The sequence below is a fragment of the Tupaia chinensis genome, unplaced genomic scaffold (genome assembly GCF_000334495.1).
Source record: "Tupaia chinensis unplaced genomic scaffold, TupChi_1.0 Scaffold000288_2, whole genome shotgun sequence".
NCBI classification, from domain to species: Eukaryota; Metazoa; Chordata; class Mammalia; order Scandentia; family Tupaiidae; genus Tupaia; species Tupaia belangeri.
Window position 1 is genome coordinate 1,831,658 of NW_006159773.1, and position 24,016 is coordinate 1,855,673.

A 24,016-nucleotide genomic window follows, 5' to 3' on the forward strand; every position below is an offset into this window, starting at 1 on the left:
GATGACGGTTTGAGACCTGGACCTGGCAACTTGCTTTCTTTCTCTCTCTCTGTCCTTCCCTGGTCAAATTCAAAATAAGTAAGTAAATATAAATAAAAGTTAAATAAAATAATTCTTTTTTTAAAAAAAGAACATATTAAGTGGTGAGTTTTCCTGTTTAACGAGCAACCTCATGAGTTTTATGTTTGCTAGCATTACGCTGATCTCCCACTGTAATGATCATGACAGGTGCCTGGCTCTTAATACAAGACTTCAAAGCACTTTCAAAATAATTTTGGCGTTTGGGGCCGGCAGATGGTGTGGTGGTTAAGGGTGCTGGACTCCCACATGGCAGACTGAGGTTCGAGTCCTGGCCTGGTAGCTAGCTTTCTCACTTTCCCTCTCTCTCTCTTGCTCTGTCACTCTCTGATCAAATTAAAATAAGAAAGTTAAATAAAATAATTCTTTAAAAAATCATAATTTTAGCAGCTATGATGTTGGAAACAGGAAAGAAAAAAAAAACCAAAAACCTCATGAAATTAGGCCTAGGCATTTCTCCAAAAAGGAAAAACAAGGGGAAAAATAAAATCTAAGCTAAGAAATGACCAAAGAAAGAAAATTTAAGCGATGTTTTTATTTATTTAGCTAGATTAGCATATCAAAAAATAGTATCTAATACCAAAAGAGGGCAAATAAAATACTGCTAACTACTATCTATCTACCGCTATCTACTTAAACAAAGTAGTGCCACCACTGAGGAGAGCAACTTAACGAGATAAAATGTCAGGACACTTGATCCTCTGTTCCTGAGAACTTACTGAAGAGAGCTACCTCCCACACACAAAAGGAAAAAGCAGGGGCTGGGCTTCTACAGTATTAGCTATGGAAGAAAAATCTAAATCAAGAACCATCTAGATGCCTAAGAGAGAGAATTGATACAATTAGCATAAACCTAGTCAATTATAAAGTCCATGTGACGATGTGATGATATCCATTCACTAACCCGGCTCATGCTGATGGAGCACCCACCATGTACCAGCATCATTCCAGAGGACGGATATGCTCGTTAATCAAGAGACAAAAATTCCTGCCCTAGGGGTCTAACATTCTTATGGTTTCTACGTTAGGTTCTAATATGATATACAACTAGGATTCCAGAGGTCAGAATCCATAATGTATTTCACGTTTGTCACTAGCATCTAGCATGCTGCCTGGCACATCCCAGGTGCTGGAATACTTGTCTACGTGAAAAGCCACTCAACCTTCACCAGTCTTGCTGACGTCAAGGGAGGGATGTAGGGGCAGGCTCTTAGGGGCAAGGAGAGCAAGATTTAAAGGTTCAGAATTTGAGTAGGTTTGTTTATCTCTGGAATATGTGTAAGTATAATTTTTATACAGACCTGGTTTAAGTATAGATGCCAATAAATACAGTATTAATTTCAATTCATATGTAAATAGGAGACTAAAGCTTGAAATAGGAAATAGAAGGGAAAAACACATACCCCTTAGCTGACAATTCTGAACATTATCAGCATCAATAAATCAAGGCGCTATTAAGCTTAGCAGGAAAAAACTGCTTTATACAGCATGTAAGTTCAGTTTCGTCGACATAAAATAGAGATCATGCACATACAAACAGGAATCTATTCTCTACATTTCCAGTAATTTCTCAGATTTAAAATGTTTTCTTTTTTCCTACTGGAATCTGGAATTAGTATTTCCATATAAATTATGAAGTACGAAAACCAAAAACAGGCTGATCTCTTATTATACCAGTTAAGCAATGTACATGGAAAGCCAAATTCCACATGGTTGATCAAGGTTTGAGTCCTGGCCCCAGTGGCCTAAAAAACCCATCAGGTGCATGTGTATCCCAAAGCCTGATGTGATGAAGAAACGGAAAAAAAAGGATTGTGTCACTGAGGCAGGAAATGGCCTGCTAGGCCATGTGCCGTATAGAAGATAAGCAACCCTGTTCAACAGCTGAGGGACAGCTAAGAAGGGAAAGATGCCCAGCAGCTGAAGGGTAGCTAAGGAGGGGAAGCTGTCAGGCTCCAAGGACAAGGAAATAGCTGAATTTTGAATTCTTTACGATCTGTAACTGTTACAACCTTTCCCCCACATCACCCCACAGCATCCATCACCTATGCCTACAGGATTATCAGGCTGACCTCCCCTGTAGGAAACCAACATAACCTCTTACCCCACCCCAAGTCAGAGCCCAGAGCTTGGAGTGTGAACTCCCCTGGGCCTGCTAGCGAAATAAACTTGAGTTCTCCTACTCTCCAAGCGACGTCTGGTTTCTTAGCAGTCTGTTTCTCCAACAGTGTGACCATGCCCTGTGGGGGAGTGCTTTCTCTCTCTGGTGAGCATACATGCCCTCTGGCAATCTATATAAAAAAATTAAGACAATTTCTCACTACATAGATGTAATTCAGCCTTTATATTTATTTCTCCTGCTGCACTTGGGTTTGTCTATGGCTGGCTCCTCAGTTACATACCTCTTTTTCTGTTTTTGTTTGTTTGTTTGTTTGTTTGTTTGTTTTTGAGAGGTTTTTGCTACAGGGTGCATACGCTCACCAGAAAGACAGAGAGAGACAGACAGACAGAAAGTGAGAAATCACCCCCCAGGGGGATGGCCATACCACAATCCCTTCTCTTCCATTCTCCTCTCGGGATCTTGGCCATGCACGTACACACGCCCGGCTTGAGTTTAAGCTAACGGATCTGAGACTCGAACTGCGGTCGACTACATAGGAGTCCAGTGACATAGCCATTATGCCATCTGCTGGTCCCCTCAGTTATGTACTTCTGACCTCTCTCTTTAAAGTTGCAAACACTACCATCATCTGGTCACTCGCCAGCACTGTACTCGATTTTGATTTCTTCACAGCAGTAATGACTGCAGTATATGTCCAAATTCTATTTACCTGTTTGTTTAGTGGCCACCTACCCAACTAAGACATAAGCTTCAGGAAGCCACACCAAGAAACCCGTCTTGTTCACCACTATATTCCTAGCCCCAGGATACACAGTCTAACATAGAGTAGATGCTCATGAATATGTATTGAATAAATGAATAAAAATTCTCAGAGTTCACTGGGTATGTTAATGAGTATTAGTGTTCAAGACAGGTATTATCAGAGTTACTCAGCTTGTATTGAAATTGTGCTGTGCTCACCTTTGTCCACACACATGCCCAGCCCTGCTCACCTGGCATCACTCTGATTTCTTTGCCTCTGGGTTCAGTCGGGTGTGGCCAGTGGGAAATGGGAATAAGAGATGCTTTCACTGACTGGATTAACATTGTGGGCCAGGTCAACCTTCCTCTGTGCCCCAGAAAACCCATCTCCATCATTTCATTTGACAGTGTACAATGATGACTTATCAATTTGTCCCGCAAGATTTTTGTTCTCTTTTCTCTTTTCTTTTTTTCCTATTCTCTTCTCTTTTTCTCTTCTCCTCCTTTCCTCTCCTCTTCCTTTCTCCTTTTCCTTCCCTCCCTCCCTCCTTTCTTTCAGTTTTGCCAGAGAGCATGTACTCTCACCAGAGAGAGACAGAGAGGGTAATGAGAAAGCATCTTCTCACAGAGAACAGTCATGCTGCAATCCCTTCTCCCTCCTTTTGAGATTTTGGCGCACCCACAAACACACCTGGTTTTTTTTTTTTTTTGGAGAGGTTTTCGCTATAGGGAGCGTGTGCTCGCCAGACAGACAGACAGAGACATAGAGACAGAAAGCGAGAAATCACCCCCCAGGTGGGATGGTCACACCTCAATCCCTTCTCCTTCATTCTCCTCTTGGGATCTTGGGCACGCATGCACACGCGCCCGGCGTGAGTTTTAAGCCACCGGGTCTGGGACGCGAACCGCGGTCGACTACGTGGGAGTCCAGCGACATAGCCATTATGCTAACTGCTGGTTCCCAACACCTGGTGTGTTTTTCAAGCCTCAGAGTCCAGGGCTTGAATAGAGCAGTTGGCCACATGGGATCCAGTCACTTTAACCTCCAGGATTCTGGCTGGTCCCTCCTCCAAGATATTCAAACAGAGATTTCAGGACTGGTCCACAATTTTAAAAAGTGTAATTAGGGCCAGCTCTATGGCCTGGTCATGAAGGCAGCATGGCCATACATGGTTCAAGTCCTAGATGTAGTGGCTGGGGAAACATGCCAGGAGCATGCTGTGCCTGGAATCCTGAAAGGAGGGGGAGATGGAGGAGAAAGGATTTGGGCATGACCAATTCTCGATGGGGGAGGGGTTCTTTCTCTCCTTTCTCTGTCTTTGGTGAACACACACACCCTCTAGCAAGAAAAACAAAGTGCAATTAAAAAACTACAGTACTGTAGCCAGTCGGTGGCGTGACGGTTAAGGCACTGGACTCCCACATAGCTACCCATGACAGGAGTCCTGGGCCTGGAGGCTCGAGAATCACACCACACACATGTGTGCCCAAAATCGCAGGAGGAGAATGGAGAAGGGACTATGGTTTGGCTATCCCTCCATGGGGGTGATTTCTTTCTCCTTTTTTTTTTTTAAAGAGGTTTTTGTTATAGGGTGTGTGCACTCACCAGAAAGACAGAGAGAGACAGAGAGATAGAAGGCGAGAAATCAGCCCCCAGGGGGCATGGCCACACCACAATCCCTTGTCCTCCATTCTCCTCTCAGGATCTTGAGCACGCACACTTGCACACATGTACACGTGCCTGGCGTGAGTTTAAGCTACCAAGTCCGGGATTTGAAGCATGGTTAACTTCATGGGAATCCTGTGACATAGCCATTACACTATCTGCTCGTCCCCCAATGGGGGTGATTTCTTACTTTTCCTCTCACTGTCTCTCTCTCTCTAGTAAGTGCATGCATCCTCTGGCAAAAACCTTAAAAATTAGTAATAACAATAAAGAAAATTAAATAATTCTTGAAACAAAAAACCTCCAGTATTTAGAAGCACACATCTGTTGGGGGCTGGCAGGTGGTGTGATGGTTAAGGGTGCTGGACTCCCACATGGCCAACTGCAGTTTGAGTCCTAGACCTGGCAGCTTGTTGAGAAACACTTTCTCTATCTCTCTCTCTCTCTCTCTCTCTCTCTCTCACTCTCTCTCTCTCCCTCCCTCTCTCCCTCCCTCCCTCTCTGGCCAAATTAAAATAAATAATTAAATAAAATAATTTAAATAAGTAAATAAATGGATAAAGTTAAATAAAACAATTCTTTTAAAAAAGCATACATCTGTCAAAGCTGTACATATAAAATGCATGCATTTTATTGCAGCATGTAAGTTATAGCACCATAAATGTGACTTCTTTTTTTTTTTTTATTTTATGCACTTTTTTTTTGGAGAGGTTTTTGCTCTAGGGCACATGTGCTCGCCAGACAGACAGAGAGAGACAGAGAGACAGAAAGTGAGAAATCACCCACCAGGGGGGCTGGGCACACTGCAATCCTTTCTCCTCCATTCTCCTCTCAGGATCTTGGGCACATGCGCACAGCGTGAGTTTAAGCCACAAGGACCGGGACTCGAACTGCGGTCGACTATGTGGGAGTCCAGCAACATAGCCATTACACTAACTGCTGGTCCCTTCTTTTTTTTTTCAATATTGCCAGAGGGCACAAGTACTCACTAGAGTGAAAGAGAAGAGGGAGAATACAATGGCTCAGTGTGCATGATCACACCACAATCTTTCTCCTTCATTTCTCTATCTTACTGGGATTTAGGGCATACATGCACATGTGCCCCGAGTGTTTTCAGGTTGCAGGAAAATAAGGATTCAAATCACGACTGGCCATGTAGGATCCAGCTCCCTTAAGTACTGCAGTAAGGGGCTGGCCCAAGATGATTTTTTTAACTGCCAGAAGGCAAATGTGCTCAACGAAGAAAGAGAGAAAGAGACACTGCATACTCTTCAATGGGTCATGGTTCATGTCGCAACCCCCTTTTCCTCCATTTCTCCTTTCCATCAAGAGTCTGGGTATACACAGGTACCCAGAATATTTTTCAAGTCCCAGGACCAGGATCTGAACCCTGTTTGGTTATGTGGGATCCATGTCCCAAAGTACTACCCTTAACTGAGTTATGGATGACTTTAAAAAGAAGTCATGATATACACACTAAGAAAATTGAGGCATTTTACATACTCTACCATCACTTTAAAAATGTGAAGACTGGGGGCCAGCAGGCAACATAGTGGTTAAGGTGCTGGACTCCCTCATGGGTGACTGTAGTTCGAGTCCCAGATCTGGCAGTTTGAAAAATCATACTGGGTGCATATGTTCATGCCCCCAATCTCAAGAATGAAGGACAAGGGACTGCAGCATGGCCATGCTCCCCTGGCAGGGCAGGGGGGATCCCTCACTTTACTTCTCACTACCTCTGTCTCTCTCCAGTGAGTGCACAGACTCTACGGCAAAAATCTTAATAACAAAAAGGCAGACAGTGAAGACTGTCTGCCTTCTCCAATCAGCATTAACTTGGCAGGAACCTGTCTAGTCAGCTGCTTCCCTCCTGACATCTAGCCAGGACTGAGATACTGGGAGGGAATAGATTGGAGGTAGGGCTGGGGACAGGCAGGTGTTATCTCAGAACTCCAGGGATGAGAAACTTCCATAGGCAAACAGACTTTCAATAACATCTGTGGCTCATGGGCTGGCCCCAAAGCCTAGTGGTTAAAGGAACAAGATCCCACATGGCCAAGTGTGGGGCTCGAATCCCAGATCTGGTGGCTTGAAAGACATGCCAGGTACATGCGCTTGTACACCCAGAATTCCAACAAGATAGAGAAACGGAGAACGGATTGGATGTGACCATGCCCCACTAAGGAGTGCTTTCTCCTTCTTCCCCTCTCTATGGCAAGTGCGTGCATCCTCTTGCTCATTAAAACAAAACAAAACAAAAAAACTAAAATACATTTGCATCTGACAATTCCCAAATCTTTATCTCAATTCTGACTTCTATACTTCAGACTATTTTATCCAACTCTCTAACAGCCATCTCCATTTGAACGCCACACGTTTAGCTCCACATATCCAAAATGGAACACCATTTCTACCAGCCCCATTCCTCCACTTTCTACAATCCTCTTCTCTTGATAAACTTTCACCTTTTACTCACCAATCTAAACTAGTGTTCAGCAACTTCTCTATTTCTTTTCCCAGGTGTATTCAAACATCACACCCTGTTCATTCTAATTCCCAAGAGATCTTACAAGCCATCCACTTCTCTCCTTCATCAAGTCCACCATGCTCTCTTCAATGGAGCACTGAAATAGCCCCCAGCAAGTCACTGGGCTTCTGGTCTTCATTTATTTTCATACCACAGCCAGGATCACTTTCTAAAGACTCCTGCTTCCCTTCCACAGCTCACCATTCATTCACTGACCAGACCAAGACCGTCGCAGTCCCCACAGTGCTCATGTGGAGCTTAGAAATCCAAATGTCTTCACACAGCGTCGAAGGTTTCGAGTGGTCTGGGCCTTGATTGGGCTTCTCCAGCCTCTGACTCAACCATCAACCCAGTTCTTTAGTTGTTGCACTTACAAATACAACCACATGTAGAAACTTGTTGATGCTAGATCTCATTTATGAAGGCAGCTTCTGATTTTGAGCCAAGTCACTAACTTAAGGAAAGGTACCTACAAGTAAATCAAAAAGAATTTCCCTTGTTCACCTAAGGTGCATGCCAGGCTCTTACCTTAGGTTCTTTTAAGTAACAGTGCATGGCCTGAGTAACGTCTGCAGCATGGACTGCATTGTGGTAAGGATTCTGACTGTGGTAATCCTCTTGAATCATAACTGCATGGAAGAAGAAATATCCCAATTTTATTGTAAATCAGTGACATGCACAAGTACACACACTGTGCTCGTTATGTCTTCCCGCTCATACTCTTCACGTGGTCATCAGCTGAAACTGGCCAGATTCAAACATGATAATCCCTCACAGCTTACGTGTATATCCAAAGAATCTAAATCAATGTGCCCCCAACTTATTTGAAGTTTTTTTTCAACTAGAATGTACTCACTTCAAAACTGTCAACTACGTATTTCTTTTTTATGTTTTCTTTTTTTAAAAAAAGTGAATCTACCATGGTACCACACTCTTCTGACTCTTTTTATTTAAAGAGTTTCTCAATTTAACAAAAACAGGACATACCATCAAACACATACTGATTGTGCCGGGCCCTGTCCAGGTACTGGGAATTCAGCAAACAAAAGCAAACAAAACTGAAGATGCTAAATTCACAGATTTGAGGGAACATGAAAAGGACAGCGTGGGTGCATCCCAGTGGGGTACGCTGTGAATGTGGATTTCGCTTTTCAATATTAAGGATGAGTTTTCTGTTAGCCTTGCCTCATGCTCAGTATCTATTAGGCTACCATGAAAGAGCAGGCTAAGAATAGGATGGGGCTCTGCCCTGCCACCAAATCTGCACTGCAGCCCAAGCATCACTCTAATCCTGAGTTCTCAAAGAAAAGTGAGCCCAACTTAAAGTGGTGAAATACAACCCACTGGTGACTGAGAAAGTGCATTAGTATTCTGTATTTACTTTGATCTCACCCTTTAAAATAGCCTCTTTTTTTGAGAGGTATTAGCTATAGGTTGTGTGCGCTCGTCAGAAAGGCAGAGAGAGACAGAGAGATAGAAAGCGAGAAATCACCCACCAGGGGGATGGTCACGCTGCAATCCTTTCTCCTCTATTCTCCTCTTGGGATCTTGGGCATGCATGCAAACGTGCCCGGCATGAGTTTAATCCACTGGGTCCACGAGTCGAACCCCAATCGGCTACATGGGAGTTCAGTGACGTAAGCATTACACTAACTGCTGGCCCCCAAATAGCCTTTTAAATACCCTTGCTAATACCTATTTTTAAAAATATATGTTCTTTATAATTTACATATTAGTGTAACATCTGGGACATACAATTTTTAAATAAATATTTATAAAAAAGTTTCTCAAAAGTTATTGGTAATAAATATATCTTAGTTTGGTACTTAAGAGAAAAGAAAATACTATCTTCTTCCTTTAAAAAAAAAAGTGAGAGAGAATCTTCATGCTCTTAATTTTTTTTTTCTTTTGAGAGATTTTTGTTATAGGATGTGTGTACTTGCTGGAGAGGCAGACAGAGAGAGAGAGAGAAAGTGAGAAATCATCCCCCAGGGAGGATAGCCATGCTGCAATTCCTTCTCCTCTATACTTCTCTTGAGATTTTGGGCACACACAGGCACGCGCCCAACGTGAGTTTTAAGCTACCAGGTCTGGGACTTAAACCACATTCAACTACATAGGAGCCCAGGGATATAACCATTACACCATCTGCTGGTCCAAAAAGTTTTTAAAATTATTTCTTGGGACCAGCAGGTGCTGGGATAGTTAAGGCACTAGATTCCACATGGCCAACCATAGTTTAAGTCCTGGATCTAGCAGCTTGAAAATCATATCAGGCACGTGTGCATATGTACCCAAAAGTCCTGAGAGGAGAATGGAATAGGGATCACAGCATGGCCATTTCCCCTGGAGGGTCATTTTTTACTTTCCCTCTCAATCTCTCTCTCTCTGGCAAGTATAGGCACCCTGGGGCAAAACCTTTAAAAAATAAATGGCCGAGTAGGTGGTGTAGTGGTTAAAGCACTGAATTCCCACATGGCTGACTGCAGTTCAAATCCCAGGCATGGTGGCTTGCTTTCTCACTTTCTCTTTCTCTCTCTGGTAAGCATATGTGCCCTGTAGCAAAAGTAAAAAATAATAATAATGATAAATAAAATTAAATGTTTAAGAAAAAAAGATATTTCTCTTTTTTTAAGAATTATTTTAATCTAATTTATTATTATTTTTTCAATTTGACCAGAGAGAGGGAAAGTGAGACAGCAAGTCACCAGGTCCAGGACTTGAACCCCAGTGGACCATATGAGAGTTCAGCACCTCAATCACCATGCTACCTGCCAGCCCCAAAAAAGGTATTCAAGCACTTGAGCTATTTTTCTAGTGGAGCGATGTTATGTAAAGATCACTCTGCACATTTAAACACATTCAAAATTATCTTTAAAGTCTACTGTCATAGAGATTTCAGGGACCAAAAAACAAGACACCTAAGTGTAACATATCCCTTCTTTTAGCCTTCAAAAATGCAGAAGCATATAGAAACTGTGTCATCTCTGTCAGCAAGCTGTGGCTGACGTAGAAGACTCATCCAAGCTGTGGCTGATGCAGAAGACTGATTGCCAACGCATCCCAGTTCTTCACTAGTCCCTGTACCTACGGCTCTGAGACTTCACAGCTTTCCCACCAAGCAGCACACTTCATCCCCAGTCTGAGCTGTCCTGGCCAACAGGATGCAGTGTCAGTGAAGGTGGGCCAGTTCTGGGCTTGCAGCTCCAGTGGCCTGTACACTTAGCTCTCTCCTGGAAACCAGACCTGCTGCTGCTACCTGAACAATAAATAATAAATAATTATTTATTTTTTGCTTTTAATGGGAATCTATTATGATGCTATGCTCCTCTACCTCTTTTTAATTTAAGAAGAGATCATGCATAGCTGAGTAGGTGGGGCCCGTGTTCCAGGTGAGGTCCCAGGTAAGGCCTGTCAAAATGCAGCTTACCTGTTGCTGACTGCAAACAAATAAAAGAGCTTAGCCAGACCAGAAGCAGCACTCAATACCCCCATGGATGGAAGGGCTAAAAAAAATGTGCATTTTTGGCTACTAATTTTGGCTGATTTGTTTAAGAGCAATAGCTAACAGACATAACTGATACAAAATTTAAACAAGTTCTTGTATAAATCTTGTTAGTATTAAATGAGTTAGCATCACTTACCTAAAAATCTACGAAGTTTCATCATATCTAGATGAAAGTACTCAATTAATCCATGAAGACTAAATAAATGAAAGGTTAAGCTTACTAGACTATTTCCTGGAAAGAAAGAAAAGATACTACATTAGTAAGAAATGCAGGCTAATATCATAACATTGTTTTTCCAGTGCAGATTTTGAACATAAAACATGGAAAGCATTAATTCCTACTTTTTATTCATCTACAATTTGCTTCCTCTTAGTTTACCAGTTATAAACTTCACATATAACATCTTTGTTCTACTTGAAGAACAACAGTTTTTGTTGCTTGCTCCCCACAACAAAAGAACTGAAAGATAAACATTTTCAAATATATATATTTTTAAAATTTTAAGGCATCAAAATAATTAGAATTGGTAGATTGCTGCACACCAAACAAGCCAATTTAACTTTCCAAAGCACCTCAAAAAGGCCGCACTCAATCTCTCCTCTTACCATCTCCTCTACCAACCTTGCTTCATCTGAAATAGCGCTGTCCCAGAGTAAGCAGCCTTGGCAAATTGTCAGGGGGAGCCATGTCTATTCTTACCCATACTGGGACAGGAGGAGGGATCGGTGACACCAGGATCCTCCTCAAGATCCCAAGATCACAACTATGAACTCAACCACTTTTGCCTTCTCTATACTTGCAGCAGAATAGAGGGGAAAAAAATTAAAAATCACAGAACTAGGCAGAACCCAATCAATGGCCAACACCATCCAGAAAGCTTACATTTTTCCAGCGAAAAATTTTTTTTTTCACGTTTTAAAATGCCTAGTTTTGAGTCTTCTATCTCCTCTTAAAATTTCAATATACTGGGACCAGCAGTTAGCGTAATGGCTATTTCGCTGGACTCCCGCGTAGTCGACTGCAGTTTGAGTCTCAGACCCGGTGGCTTAAAACTCACACCAGGCGCGTGTGCGTGCGTGCCCAAGATCCCAAGAGGAGAATGGAGGAGAAGGGTTTGCGGCGTGGCCATCTCCCCTGGGGGGTGATTTCTCGCTTTCTGTCTCTCTGTCTCTGTCTGGCGAGCACACGAGCCCTATAGCAAAAACCTCTCCAAAAAAAGAAAAAAAAAATTCAATATACTCACTACTCACTTTCCATCCATCTCCTCATCCTTCACAACAAATACAGAAATCTCAAGCTTTCCTGTTTTTTTTTTTTTTTTTCAAATGCTAATCTATCCACATCTCCTCAGGGGCCTTCCTTTCCCATCAGATGCCCAAAGCAATTAATCAGTCTCTCTTTTCTACACTGTCCCAATAAGCACATGCATTCAGACATCCTCTAGATTCCTATCTGTGAAAGGACAAAGAATCTCAGCCTCTCCTGGCCCTCCTCCATTTCCCACAGCCAAGTTGTTTGAAAGTGCTGCTACACAAAATAGGGGAATGTCTGTTGTCCTCGTCCTCAGCTTCTACTCCTTCATCACTGACAACCAGAGTCACACCAAGTGCAGAGATTAGATTTGAAAAAGCTACCATTTTTACAATGTTTACTTTTGCCATGGACAATTTCATTTTTTATACCTTCATTTTTTATTTCTCAAAGTTCTATAGGCTTCCATAGGACACATAATATGCTATTCTAAGAATGAAATAGACTATGTTTAAGGGGTATGATCTCATCAATTATTGCCAACCAACACTTGGATAATAACATAAACCTGATTCTACTATAAAAGAACTAGTCCCACACTGAAAAGATGTAATCATAATATTTATGGAGGATAACAAGGGACTATTTGGTTGAACTCATTATTGAAAACCACAGTTGTCAGGCTAGCCCTATACTATAGGGGTTAAAGGAGCCAGACCCCACATGGCTGACTGTGGTTCAAGTCCCAGCCCCAGCAGCTTGAAAAACATGCCAGGTGCATGTGTGTACATGCCCCAAATCCAATAGAAATGAGAAATGATCACAGCATGACCATAACCCCTGATAGAATGCTATGCCCTGCAACTCCCCAACCCTATAAGCATACATGTTCTCTGCCAATTAAAAAAAAAATAGGAAAATACTGGATCAATAAGCAAAAAGGGACAAAACTATATGCTTTGATATCATGAACATTTATCAGCCAGAACTCATGAAGCCTAAGCAGTCTTGAAAGGAAAGGTGCTCTAATTATACAATGCAAGTTGAAGGAATTTTCTTCTGCCCATTTATTACCAATATTTCTTCCAGTAAAGAAATCCAGCAACTTCTAGATAGCTGTAGTTTGACTACAGTTCAAGTCCTGGACAAAATAGTTTGAAAATCATGCCAGAAAAGACCAGCAGTTAGTGTAATGGCTATGTTGCTTAACTCTCATGTAGCCGACCGCGGTTCGAGTCCTGGACCTGGTAGCTTAAACTCAAGCTAGGCACGTGTGCGTGCGTGCCCAAGATCCTGAAAGGAGAATGGAGGAGAAGGGATTGAGACATGGCCGTCCTCCCCTGGGGGGCGATTTCTTGCTTTCTATCTCTCTGTCTCTCTCTGTCTTTCTGGCGAGCACATGCCCTATAGCAAAAACCTCAAAAAAAAAAAGAAAGAAAGAAAATCATATCAGATACATGTGCATGTGCACCCAAAATCCCAAGAGGAGAATGGAAAAGGGACTGCAGCATAGCCATTACATCCCCCTGCCTCCACCCCTGGGAGGTGATTTCTCACTGTCCCTCTCTCTGTCTCTCTTCAGGGAGTGCACGTGTCCTATAGCAAAAAATTTAAAAAAAAAAAAAAAAAGACCAAAAAAAATCAGAGATGGGTAGCTAACCATGGGTGGGTTCTATTAATCTCAAATGACCTGGAATCAACCATTCAGTCACCCTCTCTACAAATCAATTTCAAGGAGTGAGATGATTACATGGAATGCACAGTGCTCAACTAACTAATGAAGACAGCTGTCTATTCCTTCTTCCATCTTACACTGTCAACTCAATCCACTTTTATCACCAAGCCTCCTGACTAGTAAGGCATGTACTTTAAAAAAAAGATTTAGAAAAGAACGATCAACTATTTCAATGAGAGACAAATGTCCCAATAGACTAATAAGAGACTATGAGCTGTTTGAGTTTACGTAAGGATAACCTAAAAGGCATTGAGGGTGGGACAGTTTTGTCTTTATTTATCTTTAGATGATTACCAACGTACTAACGTAATATTTGTGTTGAGTTAGGATGGGAAATTTCCCATATGCAAGGAAAGTGGGCTATCCTGGTATACTACCCCATTTTCAAAAGAAGGAGGCCTATGAGAGAGACAGCTGTGTTGCTGACCTCACATCCTTTTCCATGTGGAGGGGCCAAAGTGGGGGCACAGAGAGGAACGGAACACTTAGTCACCGCAGGGGAATGGAAAGGTGGAAGAGAACTAGAAAGAGGGAAGAATAAAAAAGTAGGTAAGTGGGAAGGCAGCTTTGCTGGTGAAGGCCAAGTTCACCAGTTTTGCCTAGGGTCAGTCTATTTATTTTTTTAAAGGATTTTAAAATTTTATTTGTTGTTATTATTATTTTAATTTGCTATAGAGCACTTGTGTTCACCAGAGAGAAAGAGAGAAAGCCAGCTGCTAGATCTGGGACGCAAACTGCGGCCAGCCATTTGGGAGTCGAGCACCCCAGTCACTATGTCACCTGCCGGCCCCAGTCCAATTTATTTTTCTGTCAGCAGAAAAGCAGAAGGGGTCTACAGAGGTATTTTCCTACTCACTGCCATACAGCTTAGCGGGAATGATCTAGTGATACTAAAAGACCACGCTGACTCCTAAGATAAAGTGGTTTTGATTATCTATTTGACATATTTGACTTCCTTACAAAAGGAGCTTCAGCCCAAAGTGAAATAGAGAATAACAGGTGATTTCAAAGCCCAGCGGCGAACCACCTATGTATGTCATCCTACAGTCCGTGCCTTCCTCTCAGTACTTCCTGCTCTGCCTCATTTCATTAAACAGCTAGTTAGAGCTATTCTGACAAAACACTGGTCGAACGATGTGTACCACCGAGAATTATGCTCCAATTTTTATCCTAAATATAAACAATTCCCAAAGGGAATCCTGTTCCTGTTACCAAAGAAAATGTCCTTGTTCCCAGAGAATAAGGAAACATGATCCCTTTGACTGAAATAAAACTCAGGAGGGTCAGGCAGATCAGAAACCTGTGAGCATTTTTTCAAACCACTCATATTCTCTGTAGAGTCTGACTAGGCCTTCTGAGAAAGCTACAAGCTTTCCCCTCCCCTCCACCAGGAAGCAGTGCCACAGAGAACCACTGAGCACCCCTAACCTGAAATCTAAAATGTTCCCAAGTCCAGAACTTTTTGGGTGCTGACATACATAAGTGAAAAATTCCACACCTGACTTCATACAACAGGTCACAGCCAAAATACCACAATACAAAACACTGTATGAAACTACGTTCTGGGTATGCATATATGAAACATAAATGAATCGGAAACATCAGTTTTGTGCTTAGACTTGGGTCCCATCCCCAAGATATCTCATCATGTATACACAAATATTCCAAAACAGGGGGAAAAAATAAAATCTAACAGTTCTGGTCTCAAGCACTTTGGATAAGGAATATTGACCCTGCACACCATCTCTCTCTCTCAAGCATGCAGAGAAAGAAAAGCCTGAGAACCACAGGCCAGAAAAGACACCTCTCCAAAGCCAGTGAATCCACCCTACCTCGGGGGCTATCATAACAGGGATACGGCATCAGAGGGCGTCATTGTAAATGGCCACAACATGACAGAAACCAAAACAGAAAAATCAAGAACACAATATGATAATAATGTCCACTTTAGGTTATTAATAATAGCAACATCAGCCAAGTTATAGTGATGACGACTTCTGATTACTGCTACTGGTAACAACTGAAAATAAAATTATGAGACTGACTAGGTTTTTAAAAAAGTCACTGAAAAAGGGACAACATGGGACCAGTAGAAGACAAGGAGGTTAAGGTGGCTGGATCCCACGTGGACAACTGCACAGTTCAAGTCCTGGACCCAGCAGCTTGAAAACACCCAGGGTATGTGTGTGTGTGCCCAAAATTCCAAGAGGAGGATGGAGAAGGGTTTATGGCTTGGCCAGGAGAGTGATTTCTCACTTTTTCTCTCTCTATCAAGTAAAAACTGAATTTAAAAAAAAAAAAAAAAAAAGGAACAAAACAATGGTCCCTCTGCTGGCAGAAAGCTCATAACCTAAGTAAATAAAAACAACCCACTGTACTATCAGTGCAGTAATCTAAAGACAATAATTGAGTAAGTCAAATTCTTCACTTACCATTTGTTAGTCTATCAAATAGAAAGATATCAAAATTCCAATTCCCAACTTTTTCCAGCATACACTGAAAGGAAAACAAAACATTTCTACTGTAATTTAATTTCAATAACATTATGTATCTTTTGTAGACAGTCCATAGAGAAGTTAAGGAAAATGTAAAGCGATTGATTTACTTAAGAAATATCAAGTATCAGTCTCCTTTTGGTCATGACATAATTTCTTGTTGGCTCCAAAAACATCCAAAGGAAAAAACTTCATTTAAAAAAATTATTTCGTTTTTCATTTAATGAATATACAGGTAAAGTTAGTGTTTTTCTCACATTATGCCTATAGTCCTACTAACTTTCGAGAATTCCAATATAATTTAACATCCCAGAAGAGTGGTTCATATGTTCCATGGTCTAAAAACTAGATTATAAAAATCCAGTAAAAATAAGTTATAATAGCTACTGAATGCTTTCTGCAGTCCAGACACTATTATAAGCACTTCACTCATTTTTTCTACTTCTCAAGACAACATTAGCAAGCATGAATTGATTTCAATCTTCATTGTATAAATGTGGAAATGGGAAAAAACAAACAAACAAAAAAAACCATTTCTCTGCTAGAAAGTAACAGAGTTCTGATTCTGGTACCCAACCACCTGATTTGACAATATACCATGCTTAAATTATTATTCAGTGTTCAAAAAAGACTCCCAACTTAATGAAACAGTTATATTCTTTAAGTATCCTTATAAAATAATTAGTAGAATTTATTACAGTAATTGTTAGAAGGATGGGCACTTCAACCAAACAAATATCATCCCACAAACACCCTAAAAATCAAATATTCTTAACCTGAACATTTGGTGGACTTTTTCAAGAAATAACTTTTATTTTGTATTAAAAGTCCACTATTGTACACATGTGTAAACTGACACAAACAGCACTAAGACGCTGCTATAGAGACTGTCAATTATGACATACTCGTAATTCCCACGATGACATAGATCAATATTCTCGTTGTAAAAGGCAGAACTTATCTAATTTTTAAAACTTACAAAGAAAATTGAACAGTTTCCACTGATTTATCAAACAGGGATGCAAATATTTTCACTCTAATACAATCATAAAGACCCAGCCTTATCTACACAAATTTACGGAATCTGTTGTAAATGTTAAGTCAAAGGATAATGAAAAATATATTTAAATTCAAGATTTAAAATCCTCATTTAGTCAGAAAACAAATTCGTGTAACCTCAGTTCATTAAGGCCTCCTATAAAGATGAAGTAAACAATGCTCACAATCATCCACTATAACTGAGACACCTCTAAAGCCTCAAAATCATATGAAAACTTATTTGACTGAGAGTTCTGAGAACCCCCCCAACCCCCGTGTTGGGGTTACTCAGCTGAGCTGAACAAACGAGTCCCATGTGCTCTCTAGATCTTAGTTTCCCTATCAATTACAATGTTAGATCAGGTAATCTCTAATATGCTTCCCAGCATTAAGATTCTTTGTGATCTTATAGTTTAATGTTCTATCATCTACCTATTGTTAATTTTATCATTAAAAATACTTGCACTACTTTAGTAATTTCATAAATTTCCCTGGCTCTGTAATACTTAATTATAAAACAAACAGCTGCATGAAACAAAAACCTAAAAAATGGGCACAACTCCTTTTCAAATAAAAAAAAGTTCTACAAGTCAGTATTATTAATATGGGACTTCAGTAAGCCTATTGAAAAATTAATGTTTTCTTGAAAAAGTATACATACCTTAGCTTGTCCATTATAATCATCATCTAAAATGTTTAGAGAATTTGAAACTGTAGTACCACGAAAAAAGCGTGAGGATCTAAGATACCGCTGGAAACTTAGTAACCTTCTGATATTCCTTGCAGAGACGGACACTTCAATTTCAGATTGAGCTGAAATAAAAGGAATAAAAGCTGAGTATAAAAAAATCAAAACTGTGCATATGCTACTTTTGCAGCACCCCTTGTAGTGTATACAAGTATCCTGAACAATTCATTAATCATCATACCACATTTCTAAGAGACAAGAGGTACTTTCATTCTACTTTCAATTGAAGAACTAAGAACGACAGGCTAAGTGGCCAATTTTGATAGCATTTAAAGAGCTAATGAATAGTCTGCCAAGATTTATCATCAGGTTTTTTTCTTTTTTTCAATAGCCAGAGGGTGCATGTGCTTCCATAACAAAGAGGGGGATTGGCGGGAGGTGAGAAACCATTCATCAATGGGGCATGGTAACACCACAACTCCTTTTCCTGTTTCTCCATCCTGTCCAGATTTGGGATGTATATTCACCTAATATGTTTTTTCAAGTGCCAGGTCCAAGATTGGAACCTTGCAGTCAGCCATGTGGGATCTAGCTCCGTAATCCACTAGGCCACTAGGGCAGCCCAGTAATCAGTTCCTTTTTAATTTCAAAGAATGATTTCCGACTGCTGAACTGCTTCAATATAATACATCAACATGAAGCAGAAACATAAATCTACTGGGTTGTCAGGAAAATCATGACATATTTTTGCAGAGAAAAACAGAAAAGTATGTCATAACTTTTTGACAAACTACTAGTTTCAAACTACATGAAAAGCCAAAGGCCAAGTTTCATGTAAGAGTTTAACAATTACACAACTGGAGCATATCAAGTCCAAATGAGGTATCATTTCAAATATTTCCTTAAGATAATTTCACTTAGAGGTAAAGGAAATGGACTGTAGAACAAAGTGGTTTATATCCAATAAGGATTCCAAAGGATAGGGATAAAAATTCTCTAAGGTAAAAATCTCTAGAAGCCATAGTTTTTCACTGTGGTCTGACTGATAATTTCTCCTTCAGTGAGTCTAACAGTGCTATTTTTTTCTTCTAGTGTTAGAATAAACCAAAGTTACCTAAGTTGCTTTGAATGCCAAATGAAATGAACGGTCTTTGGTTAAAAGTTTCCTTGGGGGAACCAGCAGTTGTCATAATGGCTATGTCGCTGGAATCCCATGTAGTTGACTTTGGTTCGAGTCCCGGACTCGGTGGCTTAAACTCATGCCAGGTGCATGTGTGCACGTGCCCAAGCTCCCCAGAGGAGAATGGAAGAGAAGGGATCGTAGCATGGCCATCTCCCCTGGGCGGGGGAGGGATTTCTCGCTCCCTGTCTGTCCCTGTCTTTCTGATGAGTGCACACATCCTATAGCAAACAAACCTCTCCAAAAAAAAAAAAAAAAAAAGTTACCTTAGGGCAATCTTGTGGCCGGGTGGTTAAGGGACCCGGATTCCACATGGCCGACCACATGTCCAAGTCCTGCTCCCAGTGGCTTGAAAAACATGGCAGGGAAATGTGTGTGTGCACCCAAAATCCCAACAGAATAAAGAAATGGAAAAGGGATTACAGCATGACAATAGGGCAGTACTTTCGCCCACTCCCTCTTTCTATTTCTCTCTTGCATGTGCTCTCTGATAATTATTTTTTTAAAAAGCTTTCTTATAAGAAATATACATTATCTTTAAATTCTAGTGTCAAACTAAATTCAGTAAAATTGTCCACATCATAAAACACATGAAAATTCAACTACAGCTCAGAAAATCCTCTTCTGAACTTCCATTAATGACCAGGTGGAATGCTAGGTAATCAAACACATACTGAGTTATTGGGTATGACATACTTTTCTATGTAAAAATGCATCATGACCTTCGCAACAACCCGACATTATCTCTTCTGTGTACAGTTACTCCTCTATTAACCCCTACTGCCCTGCCCTCTGTTTCCTTAAATACAGATTAAAAAGATGCTAGGCAGGTGTGCATGCTTGTCCCAAATCCCAAGAGACAAATGGAGAAGAGACTGGTGTAACCATGCACCCTGGGGGCAGGGGGATGCTTTCTCACTTTTCCTTCCTCTCTTTCTCCATGTTGCTCTCTGGCAAGTGCATGCATCCTCTAGAGGAGGAGAAGAAAAGAAAGAGAACAAGAACAAAGAGGAGAAGAAAAAACAGATCTGTCTACTTATTTACTATTTATTACAAAATGTTTGCGTTATTTAAAATAGTCCTTCATTCAGATGAAGATATGTACAAAAAGAAACAGAGAAGAAGCTAATGCACAGGATATGATGTGACCCTCCCTTGAAAAATAAATAGTTGTTTACTTATTTATTCTTCCATGAGTAAGACAGAGACAACGCCCCTACAGGGATTCAATGCCATGGCCCACACTTACCCTTGGCCAGCCCTAAATCACACACAAGTGTGTGCTTGGCACACTTGAGGAGCTCTCTGGACTTGAACTGGGACCCTTCATGGGGGACTACCTTACAGACTGTCATGCTTTACCACTGAGCCACCACCATCTGGCCCCTATAAACATGACCCTTCTAACCTTTTTAAAAGAATTATTTAATTATAATATTATTATTGGCTTTTAATTTGTGCTATAGGGCAATGTACTGACCAGTGAGACACACACACAGAGAGAGAGATACATAGATAGATAGATAGATAGATTGATAAATATGGAAAGTGAGAAAGTAAGCCACCAGGTCCAGGACTCAAACTGCAGTTGGCCACATGGGAGTCCATTGACTTAATCACCACACCACCTCCTGACATCCCCACCCCTTCTAATCTTATTACTAAAAAAAGTGAATTCAACATGAGTGAGGGCACTGAGCAGAACAGCACATATATGTGGGAAGAGACAGAGCTAATTCCTATAACACCAACATCTCTATTTGTAAAGCATTTTTAAAAGCATGTTCACATCTGCTATCCTATTTAGTAATCACTACAATCCTGTGAAGAGGATAAAAATTATCATTCCCATTTTACAAGTATAACCTTAGAAACCAAGGTAGAAATGTAATATAATTGGTGCACTAAGGCTAATGGACTTGGAAAACCTTTAGAAAATATTACAAGTACTTTCTACTCAATTTAGAAAAGTAACCTTAGAGTTCAAGGTCATGAGTACAATTCATGAACAGTTCCACTAAATATTACTTTTCTTGGGGGGGAGGAGAAGTTTTTGCTATAGGGTGTGTGCGCTCACCGCCCACCAGAGACAGAGAGACATAAAGTGAGAAATCCCCCCCCCGGGGGGGATGGCCATACCACAATCCCTTCTCCTCCATTCTCCTCTCGGGATCTTGGGCACGCACGTGCACACGCCCGGCATGAGTTTAAGCCACCAGGTCCAGGACTCAAACAGCGATCGACTACATGGGAGTCCAGCGACATAGCCATTATACCAACTGCTGGTCCCCCACTAAATACTCTTAAATGACACAAAAAAAGGTAACAGTTTTATTACTGGCAATTACATGACAGCATGTGTGACTGTAAGTATGTGTGTATACTGACAGTGGAATCATTATTTTAAAATTACATGGTCAAACTAATGTAACCTTAAAGGAAACTTGGCAATTGCCAGGAGGACAACTACAGAAGAACCAAAAAGTAAATTAGCCCCTTAGGAGGAAAATTCCAACAACCCTACCCACTCTGCTGAATCCCTATATCAAAACAGCAGGAAAAAAAAAACCATGGCCCATTCATGAAGTTATGGTTGTTTCTTCCATGCCCACCTATGTTCTGGGTGACTTTTCCTAAGTGACAACCCTCCTGATGTCTCATTTTCCTTATCTGAAAAATTAACCATCATTCAAGTGTTCCCCAGTTTCACAGAGTCCTGAAGTTAGGACTCATCACTAAAAGGTCTGTTTTAACCTATACAAAGCTGAGAATGAAAATTAGACACTGACTAATGGGGAAATGCTCACTCATCATAGAAGCCCAATCTAATTCCATAAATTAACCTATATACCAGGATAAGAAAGAGATCTTCACCTAATCATACAGGACCAGCCTTAACAACTGCTGATTATTTTACACACAAACTACTGTACAAAAAGACAGAGAACCCGTCTAGTAAAAATGGCAGGTCATTTAGAGAAAAGTGTTTTTCTCACCTGAGAGCCTCATACAGAAAGCCATATAGTCAACATGATTACTTTCTGGGAAGAACTAAAGATCCCAAGAGCTATTGCAGAGACATGAACTACAACTACCTCAAAGCTTTGACCAAGACCTAAGAGAGACCAGAAGTTGGGGGGAGGAGTCATAGCTGGTGTTTTTTTGTTTTGTTTTGTTTTGTTTTCATTAAGCTAACATTTGATTTTTTTGGTAATATATTTACAACGTTTTGAGGTAAAGAGAAAATAAAAATTAAAAAAACCTTTTGCCCTCACATCCTTATGTCCCATAGACCAACTCTCAAGTCTTCCTCCCAAAATGATTGTCTTTTCTCTTGAAGTTTCTAGTATATCCTTCCCAAGATTTTCAAAAATCAAGTACGTAGAAACATTATATATTATTTTTCTACTTCTTTTATATAAATGTAGGTATTTTACAATCTACTCTGCATCTTGCTTTTTACCTTGGAGCTCTCTTCCTGTCAGTGCATAGAGATTTTCCTCGTTCTAAGATTGTGAAGTATTGAACCATATGGATAAACCATAATCTATTTAATCAGTCCTCTACTGAAAGGCACTGCCATGATTTTAGTTTAGGAAAAAATACCTCTGGGGACCCAGCAGATGGCATAATAGTTACATTGCTGAACTCCCACGTAGTTGAATGTGGTTTGAATCCAGGACCCAGTGGCTTAAACACTAGGTGCACGTGTGTGCATGCCCAAAGTCGCAAGAGGAGAGTGGAGGAGAAGGGACTGTGGCACGACCAGCACCCTGGGTTGTGATTTCTCACTTTCTGTCTCTGTCTCTCTGTCTCTCTCTCTCTCTCTTTCTGGCAGCTGCACATCCTCTATAACAAAAATCTCTGTCTCAAAAAATAAAAAAAACTGTTTTCAAATATGCTTATATTTCTATTACTTGACTTATCACCTCCAGACCCGATCCTTTGATTTTCAGTTATTACTCATGAGAAAGTCCCTCTGTATCCCATCTTCTCTTCCCTTTCCTCTTCCAATATTGTTAACAGAACACATATTTTTTTTTTCCTTTCACTCTAATCCCCACTTTCAAGTTAGGGTTAGCTCTGAGAATTAAATAAATCTAATATTAGAAGTTTCCTAATTACTTCAATGTCAGTTTTCCTAATTACTTTGTTTGGTAATATTCATCTTCTAGTAGTTTCCTCAAGAAGAGTTCATGAAATAATATTATCTCACAACCATATATATCTCACACACTATATATTCTTGACTTTCATAACTTTTTTTGGTACTTCTTTGTACTTGACTGAATATTAAATTCTTGGTTCTCATACTCCTTCCTTGAGTATCTTCGAAGGTACTAGATTGACTCCTTGTTTTCTGGTACTGAGCTTTGCAGAATCCAAAGCCAAGTTTCCATTTTCCTTATTTGTAATTGGGTCCTTTCATATAGCTACTCATATAATACTGTATCTTTAGACTCCAATGACTTTATTAAGATACATCTCAGCATTAACTATTCTAGGTAATTTCCCCCTGTATGAGGTATGCTATTTCAATGTGTAAATTTGAATCTCCTGTTATTCAGAAGTTTTCTTGAATTGTACTTCTAAAAATAGTTGTTTTATTATTTTAGCTTTAATACTTAGAGACTCTAAACTGTCTATGTTGAAATATTTATGCATCTTTTATTTCTCAATTTTTCTCCAATTCTTTTACATTACTGTTTTTGCTGTCTTTGTTTTTCTCATTTCTATCCACTGTATCCCTTGCTGTGTTGTGTTTAGAGTAGTTTCTCTCTTGCGCTCATTCCAAATCTGTCTTCATTTCTGTGATACATTTGACATTTTGCTTCTATTATTTCCCAACTCTAAACGTACCCTTTTGTTTTTGTATCATCTCTTCCATGAGTTCCCGGATTTGTGTTTTATCGGAACTACTCTTAACTTAGCTTTTTAAATGAGCAGTAAAAAATTTGGTGACATTTTTCTTCAGTAATAGGACAT

The 24,016-nt window shown here is 40.3% G+C and overlaps 1 protein-coding gene across 2 annotated transcripts in view; it reads right to left on the reverse strand.

Moving 5' to 3' along the window:
* The window catches only part of PDE7A (phosphodiesterase 7A), a 139,260-nt gene that overhangs the window by 24,333 nt on the left and 90,911 nt on the right, over window positions 1-24,016 (reverse strand). For both annotated transcript variants that reach the window (XM_014588581.2, XM_006150436.3), the window contains 4 exons: window positions 17,824-17,975; window positions 16,062-16,125; window positions 10,779-10,874; window positions 7,663-7,763 (listed from right to left, as the gene is read on the reverse strand). In XM_014588581.2, the coding sequence (XP_014444067.1) occupies window positions 7,663-7,763; window positions 10,779-10,874; window positions 16,062-16,125; window positions 17,824-17,975 (413 nt within the window). The remainder of the gene's footprint in view (window positions 1-7,662; window positions 7,764-10,778; window positions 10,875-16,061; window positions 16,126-17,823; window positions 17,976-24,016) is intronic.